This window comes from Rhinolophus ferrumequinum (genome assembly GCF_004115265.2).
Source record: "Rhinolophus ferrumequinum isolate MPI-CBG mRhiFer1 chromosome 15 unlocalized genomic scaffold, mRhiFer1_v1.p scaffold_54_arrow_ctg1_1, whole genome shotgun sequence".
Lineage (NCBI taxonomy): Eukaryota > Metazoa > Chordata > Mammalia > Chiroptera > Rhinolophidae > Rhinolophus > Rhinolophus ferrumequinum.
In genome coordinates, this window is record NW_022680357.1 from 13,064,309 (window position 1) to 13,084,695 (window position 20,387).

A 20,387-nucleotide genomic window follows, 5' to 3' on the forward strand; every position below is an offset into this window, starting at 1 on the left:
CAGTGGGGAAGGCCATGCTCTGCTGTACGCAGGCTTGTACCCTGAGGGGGTGTTGGCTACATCAATGTCAAGGGGAAGTCCAATCGCCTCGTATGCTTTTACACGGTTCACGTACGACTGCTAAGCCGTCACCATCTACCACCACCAGGCGTGTATGACATGCATTCTTAGAGGTTCAAAATCTGAATGTGATAGTTTCCTGCCATTGTTATTTCTTACTATTCTGTTTTAGAGATTTCAATATTGAGAGAGAGAGAGAGAGAGACACGAATACGAAAACTGTTTCTTTTCACGTCAATGTGAACACTAGGTAAAAGGACAGAAACAGCCTGGCTGAAAGAACAGCTCGCTCCACGGCCATGCCTGTCCCTCTCCGAACAGGTCCTTAAATGCAGACGCTTGCTCTGAAGGCTCCACATGGCTGACATGTGATCTATCAGACATGTGACATGTGACATACCAGAGCTAACCCGCAATATTAACTATGGAAAACACTAACGGGTAAAGGCACTAACTTAAGAGTTGAGGAAAAAAATCTCTAGCCAGACAGTTCTTGACAGAATACTCTCAACTGGGTATATTCAACTATATCCAGCTATATATTCAACTATATCTATATTCAACCGAATACTCTCAACTGGACACTTCGTTGTGACAACATACAGGAAAGACAGAGCTAACTTAAGACAACTTCACCAGTTCTACAGACAGCATGATGTAAGAAAAAAGGAGCTGCTATTTTCACTCTCAGTTCAAATTCTGATTTTTCAATCAAATAACACAACCAAGCATCAATTATAAAAACAAACCATCACAAATTTAGAGTTATTAAACCATTTCCCAGCTTATATGAACAGGATTGTAATCACAAGCCAATGGTTTTAATAAATTACTTACTATAAACATATTTGTATTATAAGGGTGGCCGGATGGCTCCGTTGGTTAGAGCGCGCGCTCTCAACAAGGTTGCCGGTTCCACTCCAGCAAGGGATGGTGGGCTGCGCCCCCTGCAACTAAGATTGAACACGGCACCTTGAGCTGAGCTGCCACTAAGCTGCCGAGGGGCGGCTGAATGGCTCAGTTGGTTAGAGCACAAGCTCTCAACAAGGTTGCCAGGATGGTGGGCTGCGCCCCCCCGCAACTAAATTGAAAAATGGCAACTGGACTTGGAGCTGAGCTGCGCCCTCTACAACTAAGATTGAAAGGACAACAACTTGACTTGGAACTAACTGATGGGCCCTGGAGAAACACACTGTTCCCCAATAAAGTCCTGGAAGTACACACTGGTCCCCAATAAAGTCCTGTTCCCCTTCCCCAATTAAAAAAAGAAAATCCAAGAAAAGAAATATTTGTATTATGTATGCCATGATGAGTGTTTTAAATGAAAAACAAACCCTCAAAGCTCACCTGGGGAAAACACATGCTGTCATCTCCTTAAACTCATTTAAGTCCTAAAAAACAAGAGAACAAGTTGTTACAATTTAACATTCACAGTATTAAAAATATACGTAAAGATTTCTAGTTCCACAGGTCTCTTTTCAGACTGTAATACCTCACACAGGCCCTTTAAGCTAAACTGCCAGACCCACTTGTAGTTAGTAACTTTTCAAAAATCTTCACAATTTCCTCACTGATTGGGAATCATATGACCTGATACAAAACCTTTGCATAACCAAACAGACAAATTTACGTATTTTATGGCTGAACTAGGAGGGGAATAAAGGTTTCTATTATATGTGGAAAACATTCAGTAATAGCTCTATTACACAAATTCATCATTATAGTGGGGCTAGCAAAGTTATTTAAATAAAATGGTTTATACAGGAAATGGACATACCATATAAACTAGGTTATACCTTTACTGGGAACACCTTTTAAATGTTCGTTAAAATGGCCACTAAAACACAAACTTTCCAACATACACACGATTCCTGCTTTAAGTACTCAGAAAATTGCTAAAGTGGCACCAATAGCAAAACAAAATTGCCTAAATTAGACAATTTATTTCCCAAGTTTATTTTGATCAGGAAGTCTAAAGCGGAAATGAGACTGCTCTAATTTTAAATTAACTCATGTACATACATACACAATTGAAATGCTAGACTGATTGTCAGATTTCCAACCCTTTGAAACTGCACTTCTCTTCAGTGTTATTCATGCTTCATAGGAAACTGCCATTTCCAATTAGCTTTTCAAGCCCGTAAATACAGACTGTATTTATTATAGCTAGTTTGCAATATTTACCAGCTTTTTAATGGCTACCATCAAATGAAGGGACAATACATGAACAAGTGGTTTCAATGCTAACTCCAACAAAAATGCAATAAGGATGGTTTGTAATCTCTCAATACCATTACGAAGTTTCACAAGCAAGAAAAAATTACAATTATGGCTACTTGCAGGGCCAGCAATAGCTGAGTTCCAGACTAGCCAGCGCCTTCTAAAAGGTCATGCGGAAGTACCATGAAGATTCTTAAGAAGAGATTCTCCCCTGAAAGGCAGCTCCAAAATATGAATTCTTTAGTAAACTTTTAAATGCAAATTTTGGTACCGGTGTATGTAAAAGTTCTACCATTTTCAATAGGTTTTCTTATTTATTCTTATCACTTCTTCCAAAGGTATATGGAAGGAAACCATTTTCTCCCTCCGACAATGGCAGAACACAAACAAGTTAAATAACTTACTCAAGTTACCTTAACAATAAAGCAGGGGGTGAAATCACTTATCCTAACCCACATTTTACTGTGCAACAAATCATGTGCTCTTTCTACTAGAATTTGATTCAAAAGTAGTTTCGTTCAAGGTAACATGTATTAGGTGCTTATGTACAAAATGCTATGCTAGGCATTTAGACACAGACAGTAACAAGGTAACACCCTTTGTCTAAGGAGCTAGTCACCTAGAAGGACAAGGGGGTAATCTGTGAAGACAAAATTTTTGCACCATAGCAAGTACACGGTTCTGTGGAAGTTCAGAGAAAGGAAAGAGGAAGGCAGCAGGCAGGGAAAACTTCCTGGAAGAGGCACAAGCTGGACCTTGATTAAGATACAATAAACCTATATACAGCAGGCATTAAGAAAAACTAGGGAATACTCAAGTTGGAGGAAATTATATACCAAAACCACAAACATGCAAAAACACAAAGTACTTCTCAGGGAACAAATGAACTAGTCTGGCTGGGAATAAGGAGAGTGGGGAGTGGCTGAGCTCCCCAAGAAGGTTGGGACAGATGATAGAAAATTAGATATGCTGGGCTAAAAAGAATCAGGTGTATCGAAAAACAAAGAATGTGGGATTAGTTCAGAATTTGGAGCAGGGTCAGTCATGTGAACAGAGCCCATACATCAGCAGATTATAAAACTGGCACGGCGAGAAGATCCTCATTTGTTAAATCAGTATTTCATGCCTCCTATGTGCCAAGCTCTGTTTGGTAGCCAAAACACCTATAAACACAGTATTAAATACACTTTCCTCTTTCCTTACTGATAATTTCATTGCTTGAAAGGTCAAAAAGTCATGAGAGAAGCTGCTACTTTGGTCTGTTTGGCCAATAAGTCGTTCATCTAAAATAAGCATTAGCTCTTTAGCTTTACAACAACGCGAATTCACACCCATCATGTTTGAAGCTTACAGTATGGAGCCTTTTGCGTCCCAGAGAGTGACACAGTTGTCATGAAAACCTTAAGGCTGCAGAAGTAGGATAAGGGGAGCAACGGAGCCACTGTGTTCAAGGCTGAGCTGTGTTGGACTTCTCCAAAGGAAACGATCAAGAAGCTGATGGAACGATGGTCGATAAGAAATGGGAAGCAAGCAAGGCTTTGTTTGCAGATGGATAAATGAGCCTGAACTCCAAAGTACATATCTTCCAATTCAGAAGTAGTGAAAGATAATCTGGTGGCAATTTAAAGCAGGGGTTGGCAAACTATGGACTGCAAGTCAAATCTGGCCCACCACCTATTTTTTAAAATAAAGTTTTATTGGAAAAGCCACATCCATTTCTTTATGTGTTCTATGGCAGTTTTCAGACTACAATAGCAATACTGAGAGAGTATGACAGAGGCTGTACAGCCTGGAAAGCCCAAAATATTTACTTTACTATTTGGCCCTTTACAGAAAAAGTTTGCCAACCTATGGTTTAAAGGATGGACTAGAGGTTTAAGGGAGACATAGAATCTTGCCTGGAGTTTGCTGAACTTCAGATGAAGAATAAGGCTACTTGTAATTGAAATGAAAAGAATCCAGATGAGAGAGATAGCATGGAGACAAAATTCGCAAGATTTTGTAACTGAGCAGATCGGGGGACAGAAAAAGCGTCAAAACCCATGTTAAAAACAGTATTGGGGACGGGGTATCAGTAAAGGAATCAAGAGAAATAACTGGTTTGGAGACAGCAAGAAGAAAGGTAGTGGGAGTTATACATCTTGTTTGAAACATGTACATTTTAAACACCCCTCGTCTGAAGGCTATCCAGGTGACATGTGTGGAGTCCAGCATGGACCTGGTACCAGAGCTGAGGAGTGATCACAGCTGGAGACAGTGATGGCGGTGTCTTCAGCTGAAGTTATGAATGTGGGTGAGATTTTCATAGATCAGAAAATACAGAGAGAAAATAAAGGAGAGGGAAGGACAAGTGAGATGAGGCCACATGCACAGTTGGGGAGCAGGAAGAAGAGACAGAAGAGAAGCTCTTCTCCTGAGGAAACAAAGGAGCTCCTGCTTTGATGAACTGAGATGACTTGTCTCTAAGAATGAAAACACACCAAGGTCAACAGGGAACCGAAGGGAATCAGCTTAGCAAGAGGTAATCGAGAGCTTTGTAGACCCTGATCCAGTTCAGTTGACCTAAAGCACCACTCACCTTCCATGGCCCTGCTTCCAGGTATGTCTCATGTTAGCAGTTCCAAACCAGAGGAGCACACCTGCGGCAGAGGAAGCCCCGCCCAGCACTGGGTGAGCAGACCACAGGCATTAGGACAAAACACAAGTTTCGCCTGGCTCTGGCACTGAAGTTCCCTTAAAAGGGCCTGTATGTACAGCTCTTCAAAAATGTACAACCAAGCACATGCGATGCTCTCTCCAGGAGACCCTCTTTCTCTGGGAACATGCTGCATACAAGGGAACAACATCCACATAGAGAACACTTTCTCAGTAATAAAGAATCATGAGTTTTCACTCCAGGCTGACAAGTCACTTACCGCAGGCAGAGGGCAGTAGAACTGATGAACAGTGTGCATGACATCCAAGAGCATGTTGTGTCCAATAACAAGCTTTCCCTAAAGAAAGTCAAGGTCAGGACAAAGACTTCCAGGCACAAAATTACAGTGGGGCTAGAGAGTGAAAGGATGGTTCCGATTCCGTGAGGATTCTGCGTTAAACTTACTTCTGCACATCAAAAAAATAACATAAATATACGCAAAATAAGTAAGTCAGGGCTGGCATCATTTCTCTTACATTTGGGGATGTTAAATCTAGAATGCAAAATAAAAGCTCCAAATGCTTTTGATTTCACTGATCTTTTCCTCTGATTTTTATTAATCCTGCCGCCCACAAGAATCAGAAGTAGTAAAATTTTGATGGAAGAGCTCAAGTTCAAAAGTTAAAATCTGAAAAAGTCCCTTGAACTAATCAAATTTGTGAACAAACTGCAAATATCTATTTTAGAAGTGCATTCTTTAAAACCATTCATTTATTTTTAAAGGAAACATTCTTAACAGTGCTAAAAGGTAAAAATAACTAATTTCTAATTATATTAAACAGAAGAAATGTTCATTTCCTTCATCATCTATGTCAAAATTCATGGAGCACGTTCTTAAATACCATTTTCAATAAAATCATTGCTTTTCAATCAACTTAAGTACCATATGTGTGCAATAAATTTACTGTATTTTGATAAAAATAAAACTACCAAAATGGAACATTAATGTAGATTCAGCTAGCCAGGTGACACCATCTTTAACAAAAAGCATCAGGTCACTACAGTAGAGCTTGTTACTATGTCCCAGTGGACCTTCAGAGTAACACTCCGTGACTCATAGCGCTAAACATAATTCTTTGAAATTAATTCTACACAAAATCTCCCAAATCCAACAGGTAGGCTGGCCTTTGGGTCAGTGTTTGTGCACATTCTGAGTACCTATACAATGCTAAAATACTAAGCACTGACTGAAACTACAGAAAAGATGTGGAGGAAACCCAAAATGGAAGGCAAACACTAAAAGATGAACCTAACTGCATTATAAATGAACCGCATTAACCACACTGAAGGAGGCTGAGAAGAAAAGAACCAACTATGAAAACAGCATCTTTACTGTTATCATCCGGCCTCACACACGAGCCCTGTGGTCGTCAGGGAATGCATGTCTCACAAGGCACGGGAGGTAATTCTGAAACTTCTCACATGGACACCAGAGTCAAACAAACACATATAATGCAGATAAGAAGAACTGGATTTCCCACTGTTGGAGGAAAGTTACAAATAAAAGAGTAGGTTAAAAAGAAACCTATGGCAATGGATTGGAATCTGAGGTATCAGTACAAGGGAATGGTTATATATACAGAGGGTGCCAAAAACATGTACACGCATTTTACGAAAGGAGAAAACTGTATTAAAATTGTAATAATCAATATATACCGATAATGAAAGATGAGTACAAGTCATGTGTATACATTTTCTTGGCACCCCGTATATATATGTGTGTACATTTCATGTATATGACAGAAATATCACATGTACGTTTGTCCAGGGTCATACGTATGTATCATGCTTCGCTCTGCCCAGTAAGGGCGCCTGGAGTAGTACCACCACAGTAGTAACCTAGTGGCAGCTCTGGGCTTCTAAACATCGTTCACCAATAAAAGGAACCAGGGCTCCTTGGAGAAGTCATTGATTCCAGAGCTGGAGCAGGCAAAGTACAAGATGAGTCTGGAACACTCTATGATGCCAGAAAGTAAGGGAGCGCTCGAAAAAGGATGGGAGTGTATTCAAAGCACATAGGAGCCAACCTGACAAAGCTGCAATGGCTAAAGATGGTACAGATGAACAACAATATAAACAAGAAAAATACTCGATTATAATCTATAGGATAAAATTAATTTCCCTGAGTCCATACTCACATACATTTTTTAAACGATTAAATAAACGGGAAAAGGGACAGCTCTTCCTTATAGAAGAATTCCAAGAACAAATGTAGGAAGAAAAGATGCGAATATGAGGTCAGACAATGAAGTTCGCAAACTTGTTGCAACGATGTTGCCAACCTTTTTTGAGATCAGAGGGATTATTCATTATGAATTTGTACCAACTGGACAAAGTTAGGCAAGTTTACTATTTGGGAATGCTGAAAAAACTGTGTGAAAAAGTTAGATGACCTGAACTTTTCACCAACAATTCATGGCTCTTGCATCACAGCAATGTACTAGATCACACGGCACTGTCTATGACGGAGTTTTTAGCCAGTAAATAAATAACTTTATTGGAACACCCTCCCTACTCACCTGATCTGGCCCTAATGACTTCTTTGTTTACCCGAAAATAAAGGAAATATGGAAAGGAAGACATTTTGATGACATTCAGGACATCAAAGGTAATACGATGACAGCTCTGATGGCCATTCCAGAAAAAGAGTTCCAAAACTGCTTTGAAGGGTGGACTAGGCGCTGGCGTCAGTGCATAGCTTCCCAAGGGGAGTACTTCGAAGGTGACCATAGTGATATTCAGCAGTGAGGTATGTACCACTTTTTCTAGGATGAGTTCACGAACTTAATTGTCAGACCTTGTACAAACTCTCCATTGCAACACCACAGTAATAATGGCCACAGGCAAGATCCACTGAGAGCTGTGTTCGCAGGCAAAAGTGTGAGAGAAAAGCAGGATTTTCACAGACTCAAAGTATCTCCCCCAAGATACGTATTAACCACAAAGGGGAAAATAGTAACTTTGCAATGTACAACCAACAGGCATCCTCCTAACCAAGTGATGAAGGTCAACATCGCCAACCATTTCTGTGGTATGGCTTGCATAAACTGTATGTCCTCAGTGCAATCATGGCAACCCCAAAAAGAATCAGACAAATCCAAATTGAGGGACATTTGACAGAATGAAATCAATAACTCTTTAAAAATACCAAGGTTATAAAAGTCAACGAAAGACTGATACAGACTGCAAAAGACTAAGGAGAAATAACAAGCAAATGTAACGTGGGATCCTAGCTAGACTGATGAACAGAAAAAGAACTCAGTCGAAAAACTGGTGAAATTCAAATAAGGTCTACACTTTAAGTCATAACATTGTACCAATGTTAATTTCCTGGTTCTGACAGCTGTATGGTTCTGTAAGATATTGGCATCAGGGATAGCTAGGTAAGGGATGAATGAAAACTGTACTATCTGCAACTTTGCTGTGAGTGTAAAATTAGCACAAAATGAAAAGTTTTTAAAACTATAGAAAACATAGATTTACTATTAAGAGTGATGGGAAAAGAATTTGATGTGATATAAATATTTAAGAGTATTTACTGTTCACTAGCTGTACAGAGCTTAACTATGCTAGCATTTTTAAAGCACGTGACTTTTTAATTTTAAACATATGGATCACTAATAATTGGGGCTTGTTTTTGTAGTGTGCTTTGTGATGCAAACTATCAAAGGTCAGCAACATACTATGAATTATTCTGTGGACGAAAGACGACAAAGAGGAAAACCAGAGGCATAGCCAGCTAAGGCATGTGAATCTGTGCACGGTGAACAAATGTACCAGCCCAGGAAAAGCTAAGCTATCATAATGGTCACAAGAGAGCTCAAAGCCAGATGATGTCCCAGCTCTGTACTGTTCCAAATGATGTCCCACAGTTCTGTATTTCAGGGCCAGCCTCGGCCAACCCAACCACTTATCTGAAGTCTGCTGGCTAAATGTGTGTTAGGTAAGCAAATGTGACCAGAAACTTCTGCTTTTCTGATACCTGTGATCTTAGCCAGTTCTGCAAAGACTCACACCTTTGTTTCTCTCCAGGCTGATCCAACTTACTATTCCGTTCTGATTGTCTCGCCTACTTGAGACAAAAAGCTCCTGCTGAGCCAGCCCTCTTCTCTTACAAGGCTCTGTAGCTTCTGTTTCTACAGTCGAGGACAGTGGTGTGCCTCCCCTCAAAGGCTCCTGTTCTGACAAGACTGCACCAGGTGGTGACACAGCCACACCACTCTGAGAGGGTCTCTGCTGCCTTAAAGCTTCCCTGGAGCAAAGCTCAGAATCTAAGGAACAAGACAAATCCTTCTCCAGGGGGACGATTGCTTCTCCCATGGCCAACTATTCAAGGAAAAGAAAAGCAACTGAGCATTCAAGCAAGCAGTCTGACTTGGATGTGTAATTCACAAAACCACCAGCAGCAGGACCCAGTTTATCTATGCAAGATGTGGGTGCCTCTTTTCTGAAAGGACTCACAAAACTAGAAAAAATGTCTACCATATCTATCACAGAACCCTCTAGCATATTTATACAAATGGTCAACACATATTTTAAACCCGCCAAATATTATGAAGGCCATCAGATATAAAATTCAATTACAGTTATGCAGAAGAACTCAACACAATTATTTTTATCCTCTAGATTCTTCCAATTAAGGAACAAAACGCCTTCAGTCACACACCCGATGGTTTCTCCCCATATTCCTCACTTTCTTATTCTACTTCTTATTGGTTTTGAGAATAATAAATATTGGTTTCATGAAGCCATATAAAGACATCATAGCATAATCCTCCTACGCATTTTACAAGAAGAGCTTTCTGAAAAATTGTTTGGGTATAGTTCAGCAATTATGATGTGACATCAAGAACATTGTAACAATAGTCTATGAAATTCTAGCCTCTTCCTCCATATCAGGTAAATATTCTATATGTGACAAAATGATTAATTTGCAATGATACGCTAGGCATTTCACCTTAAATGTTATGTTCAGGAATGTAGTTAAAAAGAAAAACTGGTTTACTTACCGAATTAGCAATGGCATGAATGACTCTAGAAAATCCCACAGCATCATTCAGTTCTTCCTAGTTTAAAGAAACCAAAAAACAAAAAACAAAAAACTATTTACATACATATATTCCTTATTTGAATGAGTTAAAACCGAGTTAGCTTTAGTTTCACGTGCTTTACATCTATTGTCCCAAACAACTGCATATGAAATGATTTATGTTATCCCTTTCTTCTGTTTTAGAAAGTGGAACGAGCAAGTGGCAAATTACCCGTTAGTTATTAAAATAATGATGCCTAGGGTTTATCCATCACTTCACATCATTTGCTGAAATTTCAGAATCTACTAAGCTATCTTAAAAATACAACCTTTAAAAGCTGCCACCTGCTGGCCAAATTCAATACTGCAGTAAATTCTGAGGAAACCCATGAAGCATTTGACTAATCAAATCAAGTATTTGTGTAATTCCTGGCATCTTTCCTTATCAATGCATTTTTATAAAAATTTTATAGTACAGCGCTCTGAGAACTCATCCCCACTCAGTTCCCTCTTCTCTATTTTCTTCCCTAGTGTTTAAACAGACTCAGTTTCTCTATCTTGAAACGCTTCCTTTAATTCTAAGCTCCATGCAAGTACGGTCCCCTTGTCTCCTCACAGCTAAATTACTTCAGACTGCTCTCCACTCACTAGCTCCAGCTTAACTCCTGGCTACTTGCAGCCCTCTGCTCTTTGATGTCACCCTCCCTAAAACTGCTCACCTCTTTCAACTACTTCCAAGGCTAACTAATTAGTGTCGGTGAGGATGTGTAGAAATTGGAACACTTGCGACCTGTTGGTGGGAATAGAAAGTGGTATAGGAGCTATGAAAACAGTATGGCAGCTCCTCAAAAAGTTAAACAGAATTTCCATATGACCCAGCAATTCCATTTCTGGGTATATATTCAAAAGAAATGAAAGCAGGGACTCAAAGAGATTCGTGTACACTCATGTTCATAGCAGCATTACTCAGAGCAGCCAAAAGGTAGAAGCAATGCAAGTGGCCAAAGACAGATGAATGGATAAAGAAAATGTCATTATATCTACTTAATGGGATATTATTTTGCCTTAAAAAGAAAAGAAATTCTGACACTTGCTACAATATGGATGAACTTTGCGGATGTCATGCTAAAAGAAATAAGACAGTAACAAAAAGACAAATACTGTTTGATTCCACTTCTATGAGGTACTTTTGAGTAGTCAAATCCAGAGAGAGAAAGCAGAATGGTGGTTACAATGGGGTGCGGAGGCAGAAACAGAGAGTTGCTGTTTAGTGAGTACAGCGTGTCAGTTTCGCAGGATGGAAAGAGTCCTGGGGATGGATGGGGTGACTTTGCACAGCAATGTGAATATGCTTACCACTACAGAACTATACACTTAAAAATAATTAAATGGCAAATTTTATGTTATGTTATATAAAAATAATTAAAAAGGTGAATTTTATTTTACTACAATTAAAAATAAAAATTTTTTAATGAGAAAAAAGAAAAAACAACTCCCAAAGCTAAACCTAATGGCCATGTCTCAGTTCTTACCCTCACTTCTCTAGAGTATGAGATGATGGTGACATCCCCTCTTCAAACACTCTCTTCCTTTGGCTGGTATGTCACAATCATCTGACACATTTTTCTACTTCTGCCTATCATTAAAATGCTGGTGGTCTCCAGGATCCGACCCTAGGCCTCCTTTCTCATTCCTCAGGCTCGCTGTAAGTGCTCTAATCCAGTCCCGGTCTCTGCCAAGGACAACCAAGTCTAGCCGCTCTCTTGCGCTCCAGAATGACAAATCTGCCTACGGGACACCTACCCTTGGATGTCCCAAAGACATCTCGAACTTCATCGGGTCAAAACGAGAACGTAACATCTTTTCCACTGTAGGGGGACAACTCCGCCATGGTGCCCTGGTGACCCTGACGTACCAAACAAGCCACGCAGCAAAGGCTTGAGCTACAACTAATCTACGTCTTGGTGAAACCCCCCAGGAGGAGAGGGTGCGAGGCAGAGGCTTGAAGAGCTGCTGTCAGGCCGCCTCCCACCAACCTCCCTCTCCGTCCTGAGGCTCATCAGATAGTTTCTCACCGCCTCCCAGGTTCTGATGAGGCATGGGGCTCCCTGCCTCACGCCCCTGATTAGAATAGGGCTGCAGGATATAAAAGCACTTAGCTGCAGTCTAGAATTGGCCCCTCGGTGATGGGGTAACCACAACTCAAGTTGCAGTCATCTGGCCCCTTTTGTTTCAGTGCTGTCCTTGGTGTGGGACAAGGTGTGAGGCAAGGACCACACGCAGCTGGCACCTTCTCTCTGTCAGTAATTAACCGTCTAAATCTAACAGTGGCTTATCGTGTCTTTTCAGGTCAGACACGGCCCTGCCTTAGGCATGTGTGAGCCTGACATCCATCCACACGCAAACCCTCTTCTGCCTGTGTCCCCCACCAATATCGCTCCAGCCTCTCCACCGAAGTGAACTGATGTCAGTCTAGCCAGCTGCTCAGATTTCAGGATTGAGCACCTTCCTTCTTCTCCGTTCCTCTTTCACCACCCATACCTTCAAAATATCTCTAGATTCCACCTAAGCTGCTAACTATCCTATTCCAGGTCACTGACATCTCTTAGCTGCATTACTCCACAGCTTAACTGGTCTCCCTGCCTCCAGTCTTATTCAAATCCACTCTCCAGACAGCAACCAGGGTGGCGATCTAACAACGCGAATGTGACCATGTCATCCTAATCTGTCAAATCATATGTTCTCAACTTTTAGGAAAACCAGTAATTGTGCTTGAAAGGAGACATAGTGATATTAGTTAACAGGCAATGAAGACAGTGACACACAATCCACATGATAATCAAGACTATGTCCTTCAAGATTGCTTCATCAAAGGGAAGACTGGTCAACCATGATGTTGGACTCGCTTTGTTGGCTATGTCTAAATACTTTACATTTCCCTTTTTCTGGTCTAGGTTTTTCTACCAATTCAATTCTTCTATGGTAAAAAACTATTCATTAAATTGACTCCAACATATGACCTACAAATATATAAAAAAAGTCCTATGTTGACACTTCTCACCCATAGGAAATACACATAACTCGAATACCTACCTGTTCTTTAGCATGTTTCTGCTGCTCTCTTCTTTTACGTTCTTCTTCATCTACTTTGCTGACAACTATGTATCGCTCTTTCTAAAAGACATAAAGCCAACATACAATTTTCTGGAAGCAACGTGACCCAAAAAAAATTCAGAATCCTGCTACTACTAGAGGTTATCATTTTTATCACTGTACAGTCTCTCATGGGCGAACACACTGAAGATATTTTGAAATGCCACCAAAAGTTGAGTTGATGCATTACAAACCAAAATTCTGCCTCGGTGTTTCCAAGACATTTTCTCATGGTTTATTAATTCAACCCAACAGACGTTAAAGTATCAACAGACTGTGAGAATAAGATACTCTCTACGATGAACACTAAGAAATCACATTGTATTTGAACATGAGTTTCTAAATAGTTGGTTTTAAAATAAAACTTCTGTATCATATTTCATTAGCATAAAAAAGAAAACCCTGGATTGTCTGGTAAGTTGCCAGATAACAAGCACCTTCTTCCTCATATAATACATTTTGTATCAATTAAACACACCACAAAACTGCCTATGTCAAAGTTTGAGATTTATCTTCTAGCAAGATTGTTTTTTAATTAATCTCTAATTTGACATCTGACTTAAAAGCAGCAACAAAATTCCAAAGTCCTAAAATTTTGCAAAGGGAATCTACCATCAGCCCACCATGACACATCACGGTTCTATCTGCACCCTGGGAATACTTGACGATACCTATGCTTATGCCCCAGATTCTAAAATTTAATTTTACTTGCCCTCATAACAGGAAGCCACTTTTTCTTGCCTCCTCTCCCAGCTTTCTGCCGTAATAAGAACATGTACTAACATTTTCATGCTCTCAAGTTTACAAAGCCTGTTCACTTCATTTACCCACGGGATGACCATAAAAAAGGTGTTTCATAGGTACAGATCATTGTTATTATGCTCGCCCTCAATTTACAAAGAAAATGAGGCTTAGAGAGGTTAAATGACTTGCTCAAGGTCACCCAGCTCATAAATAGCAGAGCCAAGGGTAAACTCTGACTTGCGACACACCAATGTATCATTGCATGTGTTTCATTATTAACCCTGGATGAGTCTTGAAGTTACCTTTTCAGTTTCTAAAGTTTCAACATGGATGCCTTTGGGATACCTAAAGAAAAGAAAAAAACATGGCATCATTAGATGAGATGACAGCTAAAACCGTATTTTAAAAGTAACTATATAGCTATAATTTAAGTAAACTAAGCTTTATTAACTATGAAATAAGTACTACCACAATGAAAAATTTACAGTAAGCCTATTCCATAATATTTCAGCTGCTAAATGTTTCCCTAACTTTGCCCTCAAATACACAGGAATGTATCTGATTTCAAATTAATTTTTTTAGGACTTCGGCATTTTCTGAAGTGTCCTGCATCACATAATAGAGTCATCTCATTACCACGTAGTCAAATCTTGCTTCCAAAGTAATAATTCCTATGTAAATATAAAATTTCACTTCCTAAGTGAAAAATTTTGAAGGCCTTTCTAGACCGCACGGGCATACACAGGGGAGGCTGGCCCTGAGTAACTGCTGTGGTTTGGCATGGTGTCTGCATCAGCCATGGAAAAGGATCTGGGACCCACATGGAGCAAACTGCAAGGATAACATGACAGGAAAGGAATAATGGCCCATTTCCTGTTATGTTCAAAGTAAATTCCCAGGATACATGTCATTGGCAGATTCTAAATGAAAGAACAAGAACCCCAAACAAAGTCAAATGCAAACACTGATCTGCTTAATACTGATGTTCAATTTTGGGGTTAGAGATCCACTTGAAAATAGAACAGAAACCAATGGAAACATCCCCAGAAAAATACACACACAAAATTTTGGGTATTATTTCAGGGGATTCACAGACCTCCTGCAATCCATTCATATATTCAGCTGAGTTATTTCCTAGGTCTTAAGACCGAATCTTTTTCATGTACTTCCAAAGAACAGAAAGACCACACATCCGCAACTTAATAGACAAAGCCAAAGTGGTAACTAAAAGAAATTTTAAAAGGCTTTAACGTATCTACTAATAAGCAGTAACAAAGAAAAAAACATTAAGTGGGTATTAACTTAAGAAAATAGGCGGAAATAACAAAATAGAGCAATGCACATGAATATGGTATGGTCAAATCACCAAGTGCTACAGAATTTTTAAAATGACATGAGAGCTAAGAGATTATATTTCGTTTTTAAACCCTGGGCCCCTCAGAGAGCTCTTGCATATGATATAAACACTTACTTCCAGCTCAATGTCTGATAAATTAGTTTTCTTTGGAACCTATAAAAACAAAAAGTATTAATTTTGGCTCATTAAAAGAAAATCAATCCTAAATGACCAAGCACTGGTTCGAAAAGACATTTAAATTTTAAGACAGACTTCATTAGAAGGGACAGGTGATATGTAAACAAAAACAGGCAGGACCTTTGGGATGCGGGGTCCTCACTACTTGTCTTCATCAAAAGGTTCTTTAATGTTATTATATTGTCCTTACAGTAGAGGTAGAAGTTCCTGTCTAACCAAAGTATTACTTCCTGTGTCTCTATAAAAAGGGTTTAAGGTAGACAGATGTACTGAAACACTTTGGTGAAGATAGTCACCAAGTGAAAGTGAAGTAGAATGTGTAGGTTACTGACACTTTGAAACACTGATGTTTTTTTTAACCACAGAGAAAATCTAAAAGGATGGAAGTAGCTTGACAGTAAATTCATCTCTTCTGACGCCTTTCCATATTAAGCATTCCTCAAGGCTAAAAAGTTACGCCCCTCTAGAGCATAACTTTCAGCCAAAGTTGCACAACAGTTTTCTCCACCCAGGACAAGACAAAGCATCCATTCCAGAGTCTCAATATACTGTCACACCTGTAATAACACCTGTAATAACAGGACTACTTATGAATGTGTTTTTAAAAGACCAAATGCAGCACATCATTTTTTTCCCAAAAAAGAACATGTGAAAAGATTCAGGGCAACTAACCCAGTACACGGCTCTAAGTCCAAGTTCTTGTTTTCTTCACTTCGTAACAAATCTTCAATTTTCTCTCTGAGGAATTAGAATACAAGCATAACCATCAATACCTTTAGGGAATAAAGTCATCCACCAACAGAATAATCATACTCAAGAGCTATCTAAATATAAGAACATACGACAACGTAATGTTAACAAATCATGTTATAACTTTTTTTGTTTGTTCAATATGGCTCAAAGAAAAATAATTTATTTTGGCATATTCTTTTTGTTATTGTTGTTATTAATGAATTAGTGACAACTTCTCACCAATACAAGTGACTTAAATCTTTACGTTTCCAGTAAAGCAGTTAATGATACATAAACTAAGAGTAGACACTCTTCCAATGGCATATCTGCTTGTCAGAAACTTCACTGCGAGAGAAAAACACGTGCCCATGTTGCAAATATCTGGACGGGCCTGTTTCATTCTTCTGCCTCCAGAGAAACTGGACAGTGGTGGTCAGGCCCATGGTCCATGCAAAAGGTCTGCCCAGTGACATGTGACAAGTCTAAGTAGAGTACACAGAATCCTCTTAGGATGTGCTGCTGTCACACAAATTCGGATCCTGCCCCTCACAACATCACACCGTGTGTGTACTGGGTACATGCGGCGCAGGTTTGGGATATGGACGTCAGCGCTGCCCCAGCACGCATTACACCATGCGCATTTGGTTTCAATTTAGAAACTTACACCACTTGGTCAATAAACTTCTTCTGATCCTCAGGAATCGTCACAGGACATTTTGATGAGTTGGGAGACACGTAAGATAGAGATCCTGCACCGTTGGACTGCAAACGTTTTTCATCATACTGCTCTCTTAACTGTCTTTCTTCTTCCTGATTTAAATATGGAATTCCTACACATAGGTTTTAAAACAACGTATTAGCAGAAGTAACTGTTGAACATAAAAATTGTTTAACAAACCAAAGAGTCTAAAATACTCAGGAAAGACTTACCATAATTAATAGATTTCAAAAAAATCAACAGAAAAAGCAAATGATTTTGAAATATGTTTGTCTATTCGTGTGCTTCATTCATTCATTCATTCATTCATTCATTCTTCTTTCAACAGATTTTTATTGGGCACTTACGCTGTGCCAGGAACTGTATTAGGCACTGGAGAATCTAACAGTGAACAAAGCAGATGCATCCTGCTCTGTAGTGAAGGAAATAACTTTGACCAGGATGATGAGAGAAGGCCACTGTGAGGGAGGGCCCAAATGATAAGGAATCAGACACGTAAAGAGCTGGGGAAAGAGTATTTCTGGCAGGGTTGAGTAAGTATAAATGCCCTGAGGATGGAAATGGCTTGGACTGCTCCAAAAACAGCAAGGAAGGTGGTGCGGCCAGAGCACGATGTCCAGAATGGCATAATGCCAGGTTGGAGAGGATGGAGCCAGATTACACAGGACCTTTCAGGCCATAGGAAGAATTTATTTTATCCTAAGACCAATGGGATGCCACTGGAAAATTTTAGGAAAGATAATTACATTACCTGCCTCATATTTTAAAAAGATCATTTAGACTCCTGTGAGAGTTGAAATAGGGAGGTCAGCTAGAAGCACGTCCACTGCAATTGTCCAGGAAGAGATGACTGCTTAGATCAGAGGTCATTACACTTTTTCTTAAAGGGACAAATAGTAATGTTTTAGGCTTGTGGCCATATAAGAATCTCTACTGCAACTATTAAGCTCTGCTCTTGTAACTTTTTTGGAAAAGAGTAATTCACAATGAATAAATGAATGGGCATGACTGTGTCCCAACAAAACTTTATTTGCAAAATAAGCAGCACGCCACAGTTCGTACCCTGGCTTATACTATAGAGATAGAGAGAATGATTTTAGAAATAGTAGAGATAGAACTTGCTGATATCCTGGAAATGAAGGATAAAGGGAAGGGCAAAATCAAAAATGACGCTATGAGGTTTAAGCGACTAGGAAGATGATAGGGCCACTTACTGAGGTGGGGAAAACTAGGAAAAGAATAGGTTTGGGGGCTGTAAGGATGAAAATCAAAAGCTACCTCCTGGATACAGGAAATCATCTAAGGGTATACATAAATGAAAAATTACAGACACAAGTCTATAGTGCAGGAGAAAGGTGTTATTATTAGGCATCATCAGGATATGGGCAGTCTTAAAAGCCATGGGATACTAATGAACTTTGTAGAAAGAATGATGGAATTAGAAAATCACCATTTTTCAACAGATACTGCTACCATTGCTGGGGCTGCTGCCTACATTCATAATGGAAGAAACTACCAAATTCAGTTCAAGATTAGGGTAAATATAATGTGAATTTCTTCCCCTTCAAGTTCACAGACTCCTGAATTCTATCTCGGGGTGGAGGAAAGCGGCCCATGGACTAGTTAAGAAGCTCTGTACTTAAAGCATGTCTATAAAGGTGGATGGGAACGACCCAGTAGAGACAGAAAATACTTCAGGAGAGAGAAGGGCAAACCAGAAGAAGCCAGTGCCTGACCAGGAGACAAGAAGTAGCACTGACAACCACAGGGATTCCACTTCACTGTCAAGGTGAGAAGCACGAAGGCTGGGTCCGGATGGGCGTCTGATGACATAAACACAAAGCAGCTCTTCTCTGATGGATTCTATTTTCACTGAGAGGCATGGTCGTCAGGTGTAGTGGGAGATTTAGAAAAACACATGGTAAAAAACAGACATCCTAGAGAGCTGGAACAGGAATTCCTAAGCCAACAAAGTAGGATTTTTGAGCACGACTGTTTATTTGAGGCCTGTGGTCAGGAATTTAAAGTGTCTAATTAGCTCAGGGTGTCATGTTTTCCAGCAATATTCGGATGCTCAGAAACAGAGAAGGTGGGTGGTCAGGTCCAGCTAGGATTGGGACTTTGCTAAGCAAGTGCAATGGCAGGAGAGAGGAGCAAGGGAAGGAAGAAGGCTCTGGTGGACCACGTGATAGGAGGGAAGCGAAGACAGGAGAGTGGAAGGAAACCGACAGTGAAAAAGCAATGGAGGGCAACAGGTTGCTGCCATGAGGTGCTGGAGTAACTGAATGAGAAAGCAGGAAGCAGTGCTCTCAAAGAGAAATGTTGGAGGTGGGTGCGGTTACTGGTGAAAGAACCACAAAGCCACCAAGGGAGTAGATGGCTAAGTGAAGGTAGACTGCTGACCACCTGGTCAAGAAACAAGCCAAAGCATATGCTGGTGATGCTTGTTGGTGCTGAAGTCACCCAGAGTGACTAGAGGCAGGAGGGAGAGAAAGACAACAAGCCTAAGTCAAGGCTGTCAGAGAGTGCCAGGGCCATGACGTCGGGAGACAGACGCGTGGCAGGCAGAGCTGGTGACACAGCCCTGAGAAGAACTGTGGCTCCTGAGAAGAGGGCATGCAAGTGGTATGAACGTGGCACGGGGAAACAAAGACTCCTACTGCTGCCTGGCTGGAGATACTGTGTTTGAGAGGGCTGCAAGGGGGATGGTAACAAGGAACCACCTGGCTCCATTTCAGACCAGGAAGTCAAAGGCATTTCCAACAAGACTCCCAGGAAAAAAGGTCTGGCATTTAGAGGGACTGCATGGAAAGAGTTGATAAGGAAGAGAAGTGAAAGTCTACATCAGATGTACAGTAACAACAGCATGAAGATAAAGAGTCCTAGTAGTAACAGATGGCCTGGGAGTCCTGATTCATCTGTGACTAAAATAAGCCAAGGTCTGACTATAAAGCAATGAGAATGAGGCACACTCCAAATTGGCTGTTTCTCTCCTTTTATGAAAACAAAACCAGCAGGCCAGAAACTATACTACATCCATGAGTCTGGTTTAAGAAATCCCTTCAAAAGAGTTTTGCACTTACTCCAACAGAGTGCTGTAGCTACATTTGGAATTTGTATCTTATCATGGCTTTAAGAGTCAAGTATGAGCCAAAGGAAAAACATTATACACCCCCCAGTCTGTTGCCCACTTGGTTCATCATTGTGTTAAGTAGTTTTGGCTCCAAAATTTTTTTAGTATTTCCAAAAATCAAAATCATCGACAGAAATTACGATGCAGCACCACTGAAACAGTTAAAAAACAGTACGGCATGGGTTCTAACAGCCTCCTAAGGAGATCACACTGAGGGGTAGAGAATGTATTTGAAGTCTATGTTCTGATACTTTTGTTGAGAAAAATCTCCTTTCTTAACCTCACTCAATAATTCTATATTCATCCTGGAAAAGAATTTAGGAGACTAATTAAATTAAAAGCAGTTATTGAGCTTATAGCAGCAGATGC

The 20,387-nt window shown here is 40.1% G+C and overlaps 1 protein-coding gene across 1 annotated transcript in view; it reads right to left on the bottom strand.

Annotated features, from left to right (window-relative positions):
- PARN (poly(A)-specific ribonuclease) overlaps positions 1-20,387 on the bottom strand; it is a 127,977-nt gene that overhangs the window by 99,457 nt on the left and 8,133 nt on the right. The window contains exons 7-14 of the mRNA XM_033101250.1: positions 16,832-16,997; positions 16,108-16,173; positions 15,373-15,411; positions 14,204-14,246; positions 13,098-13,178; positions 9,985-10,041; positions 5,196-5,273; positions 1,408-1,451 (exon numbers count right to left, since the gene is read on the bottom strand). Coding sequence (XP_032957141.1) covers positions 1,408-1,451; positions 5,196-5,273; positions 9,985-10,041; positions 13,098-13,178; positions 14,204-14,246; positions 15,373-15,411; positions 16,108-16,173; positions 16,832-16,997 — 574 coding nt within the window. The remainder of the gene's footprint in view (positions 1-1,407; positions 1,452-5,195; positions 5,274-9,984; positions 10,042-13,097; positions 13,179-14,203; positions 14,247-15,372; positions 15,412-16,107; positions 16,174-16,831; positions 16,998-20,387) is intronic.